This window comes from Gambusia affinis, linkage group LG16 (assembly GCF_019740435.1).
Source record: "Gambusia affinis linkage group LG16, SWU_Gaff_1.0, whole genome shotgun sequence".
NCBI classification, from domain to species: domain Eukaryota; kingdom Metazoa; phylum Chordata; class Actinopteri; order Cyprinodontiformes; family Poeciliidae; genus Gambusia; species Gambusia affinis.
The window spans coordinates 24,022,544-24,035,661 of record NC_057883.1 but is presented as its reverse complement, the minus strand read 5'-3'; the positions used below and the strand labels follow the sequence as shown (position 1 = coordinate 24,035,661).

The 13,118-nt window shown below is 42.4% G+C and overlaps 1 protein-coding gene across 1 annotated transcript; it reads left to right on the top strand.

Annotated features, from left to right (window-relative positions):
- The first annotated feature begins 1,691 nt into the window (after nt 1-1,691).
- On the top strand, nt 1,692-12,506 carry bdkrb2 (bradykinin receptor B2). Its single transcript, XM_044143446.1, has 3 exons — nt 1,692-1,708; nt 9,447-9,539; nt 11,149-12,506. Exons 2-3 carry the CDS (start codon nt 9,520-9,522, stop codon nt 12,185-12,187), a joined length of 1,059 nt encoding a protein of 352 aa, XP_043999381.1. The 5' UTR covers nt 1,692-1,708; nt 9,447-9,519; the 3' UTR covers nt 12,188-12,506.
- Nucleotides 12,507-13,118: the final 612 nt, after the last annotated feature.

The following is a 13,118-nucleotide window of genomic DNA, read 5'->3' as shown; positions in this document are numbered from 1 at the left end:
TTGATGTTACTCTGCTTTATCACTTATATTTCCTCAAGTTTCATCCAAATCCGTCTTTTTATAAAAATGTTATCCATCACGTTATGTTTAGACTCGGTTTATATTTACATTTGAATGTTGCGTAATGTTTTTTTAAGAATCTAAGAACAGAAATTACAAGTGGCTTCAGCCTGAGTGTTCAAACTTTTTACCACAACAACTAAATGTCCTTTTACTTTCCAGATGTTTTCTCCTTTTACTGTCCAGATGTTTTCTCCTTTTACTGTCCAGATGCTTCGTGTTGCTGAAAAACACAAACAAACTGCAGGCTCTGCTAAGTTTTCTTCCTCTCACCAGAGGTCAGAGGTCATTCCAGAAGTTGTACTTCAGAAACTGTTCTACTTCAGATATTTTTTTCTTCAACTTTTAATCTTTTTTTTCTGCTTAATTACATTTATTTTGTGAAGGCAGAGTTTGAGTCGTAACCACAGAGAGCCTGTAAGAAGCTTGAGGACAGAAAATTCCTTCCAAATCATCAAACTCCCACACACTTTTCTGCTATAAACACTTTGAGCCAGAAACACAAACTTTTAGCTTCGACTGTTGACGCAAACACGTCCATTTTTCTTTTTCCTCCTCAATGTCGGACTTTCCTGGACTATTTAAAAAGAAGAAAGAAGACAACACGGCTCTGGGTTTACGGTTAAAAATCTTTCATGTGTTGATGCAACTGATTTACTGGGTGACCCTCACTGACCACCAGAGGTGCATTATGGCTTCATCTAAACCCACATCTCTGTAAACTTTCACTTCTTCTCCATGCAGAGGCCCCGCTGTCAGAAGCAGCTGTCAGAACAATAACTCGTGTTTTCAGGGCGAGTCGTGTCCTGTTGTCTGAAGCGGCGTGGCGTTCAGCAGGCGGGCGGCGCAGTGGGGCTAATGGCCGACACGCCGCACATCAACTGGCTCTACAGACAGGCAGGAGGAGACAGGAAATGAGCAGAATATTTCCATACAGCGGCGGGCTCTGGGTCCAGACGCTCATGTTGTTCAGAACCGAGGCGGTTCTGAACAACATGAGGCGGTTCTGAACAGAGAACATCAACAACAGGCTTGAGGTCGATTTTATGGCTTTTCAGCCTGAGAGTTTAACACTGAGGAGAAGTTTCAACAGACAAAATGTCACAACATTCACACTCAGACTTATGGATTTATTGTGTTTATAATGGTTTTATTGTGTTTATAATGGTTTTATTATGTTTATAATGGTTTTATTATGCACAGACATTGAATCAAAACAAAATATGACCTTTTTGTTCACCTGACCTGAACTCAGTTAGGATTGCTAAAATGCTTTTCAGTTTGTCTTTGTTCCTACATCTGGTTTGGTTCTAAATGTGATAAGATTCATTATTGGCTCCCAGTAACAGTCAGTCACACTGACAAACAATAACATGTTGTGTTTTTCTAATGTCTCCAGTTGTGCAGCTAATTCCTGTTTTTAATGATTCATTTTTCTGATCATATAATCTTATATTACATTTACATTAATGGAACTGTTTACACCAGAGTGAAGACATTCATCAAGTAAGACGTTTCCATTTGTTTCTTTTAGGAAACAGAGGAAAGGTCGACTAAGAAAAGGAGGAAACTGTATTTGCTACATCAGGAAGTTCTTCCTGCAGCCTGATTGGACTGTTTATCTCCATGGAGACGCCCTGCAGTACCGGTGAGGATGACAGATAAAGCAATCAGCTGCAGCTTTCCACTCTGAAGCCGCTGCTCTCTGATCACATCACCGATCAGTGAAGATTATCTTCATGGTGTCGCAACAACCAGGCCGAAACTACAGAAAGTATTTTTATTACAAGGTGCCATCCAGTCCCCAGCTCTGGTCATGCTTGTCACTCATTAATCCTACAATTTTAGTTATTTATAGTCTCTGTGGTTTTAAACCTAAAACTGATTTATAAGTTGAATATTTTTTATTACATTTGGTTGGAGAATTGTTAGTTCTGCTGTTTATCTGAGATAGAGGAAATCTTCAGATCAGAGTTTGGAGCTGGAGGCCTGATGGTGAAGCTGCTCTACCCAGCACACACAATCTGATGAAACTGGGACGTTACTGGTGCAGAAAGACGCTGGCGGGTCCAAAGTGACATCAGGCTGATGTGATTATATCAGCAGGAAATAACAGATTCATCGCTTGGTGTTTTCCGACAGTTAGAGGTTCTTATGGGTCACACCGAGACATGCTGCAGCTCTGCTCTGGGAAAAATGGACCGGAACCAGGACTTACACTCCAACCAAACTGGGTCAGAACTGGGTCTTCAACTCCAACCGAACCGGATCAGGTGATTTCAGAGGGAAGCTGAGCAGAGGATTTCTGGAGATAACTTCTGTTCTTTCCTGGTTTCCCAAAGTATCTTTACTAAATTTATATCAACAGTCTGAACTAACTCATCCTCTGACTGCACTGTAAAACATTTGTTAGTCTAGTTGTGTCTACTAACGTCTACTCTTTACGTCAAAGAAACTTTTAGATATGTTTAAAAAGATGGAGGACTACTTTCATGGGTGGAAGGATTCTCCATGACATGAGGCAGAACACATGGAGCTAATTTAGATTCAGACGTTTCAGATTTCTCTCAGCAATTTTCTTCCAGGAAAGCAATTTGGGCATCTGGGGACATTTTTATGTTATTGGAGACTTTTAACATGCAAAAGCACCAAACGTTGAAAGCACCAAACGTTGAAAGCACCAAACGCTGAAAGCACCAAACGCTGAAAGCACCAAACGCTGAAAGCACCAAACGTTGAAAGCACCAAACGTTGAAAGCACCAAACGTTGAAAGCACCAAACGCTGAAAGCACCAAACGCTGAAAGCACCAAACGTTGAAAGCACCAAACGTTGAAAGCACCAAACGTTGAAAGCACCAAACGCTGAAAGCACCAAACGTTGAAAGCACCAAACGCTGAAAGCACCAAACGCTGAAAGCACCAAACGTTGAAAGCACCAAAGCGTTGAAAGCACCAAACGTTGAAAGCACCAAATGTTGACAGCACTAAACGCTGAAAGCACCAAACGTTGAAAGCACCAAATGTTGAAAGCACCAAACGCTGAAAGCTCCAAATGTTGAAAGCACCAAATGTTGAAAGCACCAAATGTTGAAAGCACCAAATGCTGAAAGCACAAAATGCTGAAAGCACCAAACGCTGAAAGCACCAAACGCTGAAAGCACCAAACGTTGAAAGCACCAAACGCTGAAAGCACCAAACGTTGAAAGCACCAAACGTTGAAAGCACCAAACGTTGAAAGCACCAAACGTTGAAAGCACCAAACGTTGAAAGCACCAAACGTTGAAAGCACCAAACGCTGAAAGCACCAAACGCTGAAAGCACCAAACGCTGAAAGCACCAAACGTTGAAAGCACCAAACGTTGAAAGCACCAAACGTTGAAAGCACCAAACGCTGAAAGCACCAAACGTTGAAAGCACCAAACGTTGAAAGCACCAAACGCTGAAAGCACCAAACGCTGAAAGCACCAACGCTGAAAGCACCAAAGCGTTGAAAGCACCAAAGCGCTGAAAGCACCAAAGCGTTGAAAGCACCAAACGTTGAAAGCACCAAACGCTGAAAGCACCAAACGCTGAAAGCACCAAACGTTGAAAGCACCAAACGCTGAAAGCACCAAACGCTGAAAGCACCAAACGCTGAAAGCACCAAACGTTGAAAGCACCAAACGCCGAAAGCACCAAACGCCGAAAGCACCAAACGTTGAAAGCACCAAACGTTGAAAGCACCAAACGTTGAAAGCACCAAACGTTGAAAGCACCAAACGCTGAAAGCACCAAACGTTGAAAGCACCAAACGTTGAAAGCACCAAACGTTGAAAGCACCAAACGTTGAAAGCACCAAACGTTGAAAGCACCAAACGCTGAAAGCACCAAACGTTGAAAGCACCAAACATTGAAAGCACCAAACGTTGAAAGCACCAAACGTTGAAAGCACCAAACGCTGAAAGCACCAAACGTTGAAAGCACCAAACGCTGAAAGCACCAAACGTTGAAAGCACCAAACGTTGAAAGCACCAAACGCTGAAAGCACCAAACGTTGAAAGCACCAAACGCTGAAAGCACCAAACGTTGAAAGCACCAAACGTTGAAAGCACCAAACGTTGAAAGCACCAAACGCTGAAAGCACCAAACGCTGAAAGCACCAAACGCTGAAAGCACCAAACGTTGAAAGCACCAAACGCTGAAAGCACCAAACGTTGAAAGCACCAAACGCTGAAAGCACCAAACGTTGAAAGCACCAAACGTTGTGCGGTGACGGTGGAGAGTCCTGCTGTTTGTCTGACTCCAGTCTGGTTGAGCAGTAAATCTGTCTGCTGCTAGAAAAACTGCAGGTTTGGTTACATAACTAACAGTTAGAATCACTTCAGGGATTTTAGTTTGCCATGGCAACCGTTCCCCCATCACACACACAGTCTCATGTTCATACACACGACTGCATGCTTCAATCAGCAAAGTGACTTTATGGACCAGAATATTTATAGATTTCTGATGGTAGTCATAACATTTCTGATAATAAAAATCTTCTAAAATGTTTTTCCCACAAACTGACAGTAAGTCAGATCAGTTCTGTTCCTGAAATGACTCAGAGTCTGAGCAGAGTCGTTCTGACCTCATCCACCCGTCACTAACACACCAAACTCCAGCTGATGAAAAACATTCAGAAAATCTGTTTTTGTGGGAGGGATAATGAATAAGGTGATTGTTAGAATTATTATATGTTGTTATCACTCTTACAATAGTAGTTTTACATGCTATGTTGAAACGTTTGACCCACAGTTACAGAATCTCTGCAATCTCTGATTATCTCGAACAACAGAACGTTTCCCCGCCCTTGTGAGAAATCGCTCTCCCTCTCAGGAGAAAGGACTAGATGACCTGTGTGCATCTAGTAGAAGCGGCTCGCTGCATCTATTTTTGCGAAAGCCTGGATGAAAACTAATAAACATTTGTTGTTCTTTTTATGAAGGTTGAGAAAATAACCTATGAGCGATGATTTTTAAAAACAAGGCTGGATCATATACTCATGACTTTCTTTGGCTAAATGTTGGTAAGAAAGTTACAGCAAATTACAGCTTTTGGATCTTATTAAAATTATATATTAAATATATTCCTCTGACAGGTTAAACCTTCTTAGAAAGGCAAACACACGTTGACTAGTAAAAGGCACTCAGACGTCCTGTGAGGTTTGAACCTTTTACTGTGCCTTGTTGCTGGAAGGTTCTACACAAGTAAAATTTGATTAGACTTGACACTGTTACGACCTTTTTTTCCCCACTAGAATATATTATAGTTTCATGAGTTTTAAAACTCATTAAAATGAGTAACTATGTAGTTTTAATAAGACATTTCTCCTGTATTTGGAGACTCACTCACCTGAAACAACCTCCAGCTGAATATAAAAGTCTCACACCCTGATGTTCAAATGGTGCCTGCTCCTGACTGATACCTTCAACCTTGACTGAAACTGGAAGCTGCCAACATGAACAAGCCAAAAATGTGTTGAGGAAAACTTCTATGAGACGACAAACGTAGAGCTATGACAAGCAGAATGTCATCTTCTAAGAATACTGTTACAACTGTGAAGCACGGTGGTGGCAGCATCATGTTTTGCTGCACAAAGTGGATTAAATGGTGAGGAAGGAGCAGATCCTCCAGTTCACAGATGAACGGACAACCTGGGGCTCACAGTAAACCTGAGGTCTGGTCTGAACGCAGCAGGCTGACATTAAGCCTCTGGGTCGGCTCGGATCTCGATCCTGTAGAACATTTCTGAATCATGCTAAAACTCTGGGTGTGTCCCGGGAAAACAAGACATTTCCAGGGAAAAGAGGGATCAGGTTTCCCGTCAGAATCAGACCAGGAGCTCCACAGAGATGAGAGCCGAACACGGCCGACAGTCACACCGAACACAAACCCTGCTGAGGGACGTCAGGCTGGTTCATCAGAGGAGACGTGGCTCAGCTGGACGTCAACCACAAACAACAAACCTCCTCTTTACATGGCTGAGCCTTGAGTTCTGATGTGAGACGTGATCCAAACCACAAGAAAACAGCAGAGCTGAAAACAAATGATGAATTATCAAAATCTACTGACAGCAGACATACATTTTAGCAGATAATCAGATAATAACGCAGGTTTTGTAAGCACATCAGATGGTTTCATATTTCCTCCCAATGGTTTCTGCCTGATTGTGTGGAACCCAAATCATTACAGGTTGCACTTAGTGCTACATCTCAGGATGAAATACTCAGAGTAACCGAATCGTTACGGGAAAAACCTCCAGCACGTTGCAGGAACTGATCACTGCTGCTTGTAAACAAAATGTGTTCTCCAGGTTCCTCAGAAAACAATTATCTCCTCTATTCGACACACGACGTGGAGTCAAGTGTTCATGTTCTGAAACATGCGACTGTTACATGCTGTTTAGAAACGTGGGCTCTGTTCACACTGCAGGTCTTGATGCTCAATTCTCATTTTTAGCCTAAATCAGATGTTTTATTTTTTATTTTTGCATGGTCATGCTACTAGAAACATGTCAGTCCAATCTGACGCTATGTGAACGGAGTCAGATTGGACTGCAGGCGTTTCCCAGCAGAGCTCTGCTCACGTCAGTAAAGATGGCCGCCACCGGCTACAAAAGGATTTTAAAGTTATTGAGATCCGACAGCGTGGCGACCAGATCAGAACCAGATGATGAAAAGGAAGAATAACCTTTCAGACAGATCAGGTCAGGATGTAGTTACCTCCAGACAGCTGGCCGTAAGACAACATGTTACAACCAATAAAACAAGAAAAACGTAGATATTTTGAGATCAATCTAAAGAAAAAAAAAAAATTCTAGAAAAGCCTTGGAAATTTCTGAGATTCAAAAGTCAAAAAAATATTTGCCTTTTGGAGCTCAGAAATGTTCTTGTTTTTTCATGAAAACTTTAGAGATTAATGTTACAATTTTTGAGTTTTTTGGTGGAAATGTGCTCCTTTTTTCATATATGTACAATAATAGTAACACGCCGCCATACGTTCCCCCTCGAAGGCCTCAGTCGTATCTTTGGAAATGATCTTCCATCCACTTCAGCAAAATTCCATCCCCTCTGTGCCAAATCGTTCAGGCTAAATGTTTTGGTCCTTTCTACTCATCTTACATATTTTTACTCTGGTCTTTTACTCCATTTACCATTTGGAAATCATATCCCACTTAAAAAATCTGCAGCTTGCTTTCAGATACGTCCCGCCCATTCCTGTTTGCGTGAGGAGCCTGCTGCACTTTGCTTGTTGAAGTAAAAATCCCTTTAAACTTGAGAAGTGTGTCTCTGCTGGCGGCTTTCTGTCCCAGTAAAATCACAACCAGCCAGTTTACTAACCGACTAATAAATGTCTGGTGTCAGTCTTTGTCACCCTGACAGAAACGCCACTTAACCATTGAACTTTGTACCCACAAACTCAGATATGTTTTATTGAGATTTTATGAGCCGGAGCAAAAAAAAAAAAAAAAAAAAAAAAAAAAAAAATGACGGAAAATTCAGTTTTTAACATAAAAACAAAGTTAAGAAAGGTGTGGCAGGCATATGGATTTGTTGGAGAATATTAAGGAAGATCTGGTACCACGATGGACCAACTGGAGACAAGATGGACCAACTGGAAACAAGATGGACCAACTGGAAACAAGATGGACCAACTGGAGACAAAATGGACCAACTGGAGACAAGATGGACCAACTGGAGACAAGATGGAACAACTGGAAACAAGATGGACCAACTGGAGACAAAATGGACCAACTGGAGACAAGATGGACCAACTGGAAACAAGATGGACCAACTGGAAGCAAGATGGACCAACTGGAAACAAGATGGACCAACTGGAGACAAAATGGACCAACTGGAGACAAAATGGACCAACTGGAAACAAGATGGACCAACTGGAAACAAGATGGACCTACTGGAGTCAAAATGGACCAACTGGAGACAAGATGGACCAACTGGAGACAAGATGGACCAACTGGAAACAAGATGGACCAACTGGAGACAAGATGGACCAACTGGAAACAAGATGGACCAACTGGAGACAAGACGGACCAACTGGAGACAAAATGGACCAACTGGAGACAAAATGGACCAACTGGAAACAAGATGGACCAACTGGAAACAAGATGGACCAACTGGAAACAAGATGGACCAACTGGAGACAAGACGGACCAACTGGAAACAAGATGGACCAACTGGAGACAAGATGGACCAACTGGAAACAAGATGGACCAACTGGAGACAAGACGGACCAACTGGAAACAAGATGGACCTACTGGAGACAAGATGGACCTACTGGAGACAAGATGGACCAACTGGAAACAAGATGGACCAACTGGAGACAAGATGGACCAACAGGAAACAAGATGGACCAACTGGAAACAAGATGGACCAACTGGAAACAAGATGGACCAACTGGAGACAAGAAGGATGAACTGGAAACAAGATGGACCAACTGGAAACAAGATGGACCAACTGGAGACAAGAAGGATGAACTGGAAACAAGATGGACCAACTGGAAACAAGACGGACCAACTGGAAACAAGACGGACCAACTGGAGACAAGATTGACCTGAAACTGGGTTAGGAAATGTTCTTCTGGTAACAGAAGGCCGACTTTGTAACTGCCTTTATGTAGCTCTGAACGTTCAGGTCAGCGCTCATCCTGAATTTAAGTTCCCAGCTGCAACAACTGAAGTTGTGCGTTGACTCTAGATCTATAGCTCCAGATCGTTCCTCTCTAGCTCCAAAGATTAGACCTTCAGCTTCCGTTCATCTTCCACATGTTTATCCGTTCTCAGCATCTGTTCAGTGATTGGATGGTTCAGACTCACCTGGTGACATCGTAATGTAGAGCTGTGTATCACCAGTCATGGTAGCTAATCTTTGTTCTTGTTATAATCTGAGCCAGTGGGGCATATAGATGTTGAACAGGAGGGGCCAGAGTTCAGAACCCTGAGGTACTCCACATGAGACATGAGGAAGTCCCGGTTCTGCTGGTAAACCTGAGCCAGTCCAGAACTGCAGCAGAGAGTCCGGCCTGGTTCTCCAGCCGTTTCAGTACTATGTCACGGTCAGCGGCTGCTCTGAGGTCCAACAGAACCAGAACTGTGGTTCTTTCAGTCCATTGTGACTAAACAGATGAAACAAAAAGAAACCAAATAATCTCTGTAAACTCTTAGAAGTACAAGAAGCTGCTGGGTTGTTTTTCTTTTTTTAAATGTGTTTCTATAAATGCAGCCATAAACCATCTCAGAGCTGACAGTGTGCAGGCAGACAGTGGGAGCAGAGAGCCAATCAGAAGGGCCGCAGCGCTGACTGAACTATAAACTGCTTTGCCTCTTTGGCTGACATCACACTAATTGCAGATTCCTCAGAGGAGCGAGTCAGCGACAGACTGCAGAGTATTACTGGGAGGCGCAGCATCTGGACTCAGGAGAAATGACTCTTCCAGCTACCAGGTACAACATCTGAACGCTTTATACACTTTATCTCATCTGGGAGACGCTGCTCCTGTCAGGGACCAGCAGAGCTGGGATGATAAAATGGGCTAAAAATGTGTGAAAGATTGTTTTTTAAACTTCAAATATCTTACAGTTACTATAACTCAGAGATAGAACAAGAAGAAATAAAGTTAAATAAACTGTAAATAAAAGTTGCTCTTTTTTAATATTTTGGTTTCTGGATCTAATTTTAGAACTTTGAGTTAAATCCTAATAATTTTTTATCTTATTATTTTTGAAGATACTTACAGAATGCATCATGATGTCAAAACTTTAGTTTTACATATTCGATGGAGTGTAAACATATTTATATTCCCACTTTTTATAAATTTTTCCTCGTGACATAACCTTAAAGTGACATGAATCCAGTATAATGTATATTATATCCACCAATAACCATGTTTATATGTGTTAAGCTGTTTAATGTACCAAATCAAAAATAAAAAAGACAAAATTTACTTAAATGACAAACAATTTTTATTTAATGAAGCTTAATATTCACAAACAGATCAAACATGATGACAGAAAACAGATTTTTTTGTTGTTGTGCTGCTCATTACTGTAACTGTAATTAGCTCAGCTGCATGACGCAGGATCAGGTAAAACAATTACATACGACATGCAGAAGAAGCAGCGATCACGTTAATTATTACAGGTTCTGCAGCAGCAGGGAGAGGCTCTCTGGTTCTGTTCGGGTTTTATCTGTTAAAAGTGTTTCTGTTTCTGCAGCAGCTCTACTGACTCTGTCATCAACATGAATCCAGATTTCCAGAAAGTCACCACAGCAAATCCCAGGACAGGAACATGTAGTGAACATTTTACAGTTTGTTTAGAAACACGAGGCGCCATTTTAGCTTCACAATAAAGCCAGAATATTTCTGAAGTTACTAAAATTAAACTAAAAATATAAAACAAAAAACCTCTTCATGAAACAGAGGGAAAATAAAAGGTCGTTTAATTTTCACAGATTTAAATCTGAAAAGTGTGGCTCTTCAACACTTTCTTGGAACCACCTACAGTTACAGCTGGAAGTCGTTGGAGTTGCTTTGCACATCCATAATACAACCACTACCATGCTTCATCATGGGGATGATCTCTTCTGGCCAGAGCAGCTTCTTCCACACGTTCACTGTCTCCTCCACAACTGGAAGCAGACTTTCAAGATTTAAACGACTGATCGATGTCCCACAGAGAGATTCTCCCACCCGAGCCGAGGATCTCTGCAGCTCCTCCAGATCTACCGTGATCAGCCGTTTGTCTGGCTAATGCTCTGCTCTGCCAGTCAGAGATGTTTGCAGTGGTTGCTGACTGAACAGATTTTCCTTTTGGTATCACAGTAAAGGGGCTGAAAACAAAGATTTAAAGATTGTTATTTATAAACTTTTTCAAAACCGTGTTTCCTTTTCCTTCCAGTTCACTTTTATGCACAACCTCTTCTGTCACATAAAGTGTAAATTAAATGTTTAAAATGTGACAAAATGCAGGAATGTCATTTGAAACCAGTGAACTTTAGAATATTTCTTTCCAATATTAAACAGTTTGTGTTGTATATTATGTTTCTTTGCAGCTTCCCTGACCTCAACGCCACGGCGCTGTATGGCGACCATGACAGCGGCAACGTTACGGACTGTCCCAACCCGGAGGCCTGGGACTGGCTGGCCAGCGGAGCGCCGGTCTACATTCTGACCATCAGCATTCTGGGAATCTTCTTCAACCTCTTCGTCCTGATGGTCTTCATCCTCCACAAGAAGCCCTGCACCGTGGCTGAGATCTACCTGAGCAACCTGGCTGCTGCCGACCTGGTTCTGGTGTCCTGTCTGCCCTTCTGGGCCGTCAACATTTACAATCAGTTCAACTGGCCTTTCGGACAGTTCATGTGCAAAGTCGTCAATGTGGGCATCAAGATAAACGTCTACTGCAGCATCTACTTCCTGGTTCTGGTTGGCATAGACCGGTATGTGGCGCTGGTGCACACTTTGTCACATGGAAGAATGCGCAGGCCAAAGTATGCTAAGCTAGGCTGTCTGCTAACGTGGGGCTTCGGCTTGTTGCTCAGCATTCCCACATTCATCTTCAGGGAGGTGAGACATTTTCCTGAGTATGGAGTTTACGCCTGCTACCTGGAATACCCCAACATGACCGTAGAGATTCTCTACGACTGGATGCTGCTGGTTCTCAGCTTCATCATTCCGATTTCCATCATCTTGTTCTGCACGTTGAGGATCATCCGGGCGCTGAAGAAGCAGTCGATAGAAAGGTTCAACGCTGAGAAGACAGAGCAGAAGGCCACCATCTTGGTTCTGGTGGTCCTGCTGGCCTTCCTCCTCTGCTGGGTGCCGTTCCACCTCGTCACCATCCTGAACATCCTGGAGCGGGTCAAAGTCCTGGGAGGCTGCCAGCTGTCGTCCGCGCTGGACATCTGCAACCAGATCTTCACCTACCTGGGCTTCTTCAACAGCGTCCTGAACCCAGTGCTGTACGTCATCGTCGGGAAGAACTTCAGGAAGAAAGTTCAGGAACTCGTGAACCAGTGGAGCATCAAGAGAACGATGACGTCTGAGTCCACTCGCTCCAATTTATCCTCCACTCTCAAGACGTTAGTCTGAAATATCCACCAAACGACGAACAGCAGAGATGTAAATATGTGTTCATACGATAATAAACTCTATATGGTTTTAATGTTACTTGCAGGAAATCGTTACATTTCAAAGCAAAATCTTTTGTTATATTATTATAAACTATAAAGTGTAAGCTTTTTTTTTTTTTTACTGTTGAGTAATTTTTAATTGAAAATGTGTTCATGTGCTGCAAATATGTTAGTAACTTAGATGAAGTGCACGGTTTCTGTGAAATAATGTCTGTATAAAAACTTTCCATGCTCAGTTTTAGAGAGTAGTAAGTGAAAACTTAATAAAGTTGCCTTCCTCATTGACAAAGCCTTAAATTAAATATGTATTACAACTAAAAGCAAAAAATCCATAGTGGCTTTAAAAGGCTGAGGTAAGTACGGGAACTGGACGAGTGTTTTTCTGCTGCCTCTGACTCACCCGCTGCAGTTACAGCAATTTTCCAACTGTGACACACAAGCATGCCAGTTTGTGGTCGGCGCACATCGACCGTCTCGCTTTACATTTCTATCCACACAGCGTCTGACGGCGCAGCGTCAACTCACTGTGGGCTGTGGGCGAGGACGCAACCCAGCCGGCCAGAATAATGGAGACAGGGTATGGCAAACAGGAAGACTGGCCTGACCACATGCACTAGGGATGAAAATAGTTGTGAAAATAAAAAGTGATGAAAGCAAAGAACCTCAAATGGAAAAATATCTGCAGAAAAGGCAGCGTTTGTTTTCTACTAACTCCGTTTTATTGACCTGCTCTAAATCTGCAGCCATATTTACTCCTAACGCTGCTGCATCAGGATCGTATTTAATGGTTTCTGTCTATATGTTCACACCTTCTATGGGTTTGTTTTAACTCGGATGCTTTCCTGGTCAGAACTGCAAAAAGCCCAAAACACAGCAGATCCAACAGAAAA

Coding starts and splice junctions, on each gene's coding strand:
- bdkrb2 (XM_044143446.1), top strand. CDS start 9,520: ATGACTCTTCCAGCTACCAG. Junction 9,540..11,148: donor ATGACTCTTCCAGCTACCAG/GTACAACATCTG, acceptor GTTTCTTTGCAG/CTTCCCTGACCTCAACGCCA.